The sequence below is a fragment of the Chrysochloris asiatica genome, unplaced genomic scaffold (genome assembly GCF_000296735.1).
Source record: "Chrysochloris asiatica unplaced genomic scaffold, ChrAsi1.0 scaffold00078, whole genome shotgun sequence".
In the NCBI taxonomy this organism is placed as follows: Eukaryota; Metazoa; Chordata; class Mammalia; order Afrosoricida; family Chrysochloridae; genus Chrysochloris; species Chrysochloris asiatica.
In genome coordinates this window covers 12033252-12033764 of record NW_006408596.1, presented here as the reverse complement: position 1 = coordinate 12033764, position 513 = coordinate 12033252, and the positions used below count along the sequence as shown (strand labels likewise).

The following is a 513-nucleotide window of genomic DNA, read 5'->3' as shown; positions in this document are numbered from 1 at the left end:
GGGCCGGAGGGGGGGGGGCTGCATTGCAACCGAAGTGGGCGTTCCGAGTGCGACCCAGAATCCGCAGCTCAGAGAATTCCACATGCAAATTCCACGCCGAGCGCCGCGCTCACAAACGATTTTTAAAGAGCCAAATAAACACTGGATGGGGTCCAAGGCGAGGGAGAGACGACCCACGGGGGGAGGCGGCGGCGAGGGAGGGGCCACGTCCCGCGGCGGCGGCGGCGGCGGCGGCGGGAGGAGAAAGTTGGTCGGCGGCGGAGGTCGCGGACCCCCCCCACACCCCGGCCCAGCCCCCTCCCCGCAGCCCGGCTACTCACCAACGAGAAGAGGTTGGAGTGACAATCCTCCAGGCTCGCCCCGTTCGCCACCCAGTTCGCTGCCGCAGTCATGATCCTCCGCGAGCCCGGCCGCCAGAGCGGGGCATGTCGGAGCTAGGCGTCCGAGGCGAGGCCGGGCCGGACGGCGGCGCCTCGCCGAGGAGCGCGGGGCTGCCGGGCCGCCGCCGGGGGA

General features: G+C 71.5%; 1 protein-coding gene across 1 annotated transcript in view; it reads right to left on the bottom strand.

The window, feature by feature from the left end:
* The window catches only part of MED13L (mediator complex subunit 13-like), a 367925-nt gene extending 367533 nt beyond the window's left edge, over positions 1 to 392 (bottom strand). Inside the window, exon 1 of the mRNA XM_006865509.1 lies at positions 321 to 392. Coding sequence (XP_006865571.1) covers positions 321 to 392 — 72 coding nt within the window. The remainder of the gene's footprint in view (positions 1 to 320) is intronic.
* Positions 393 to 513: the final 121 nt, after the last annotated feature.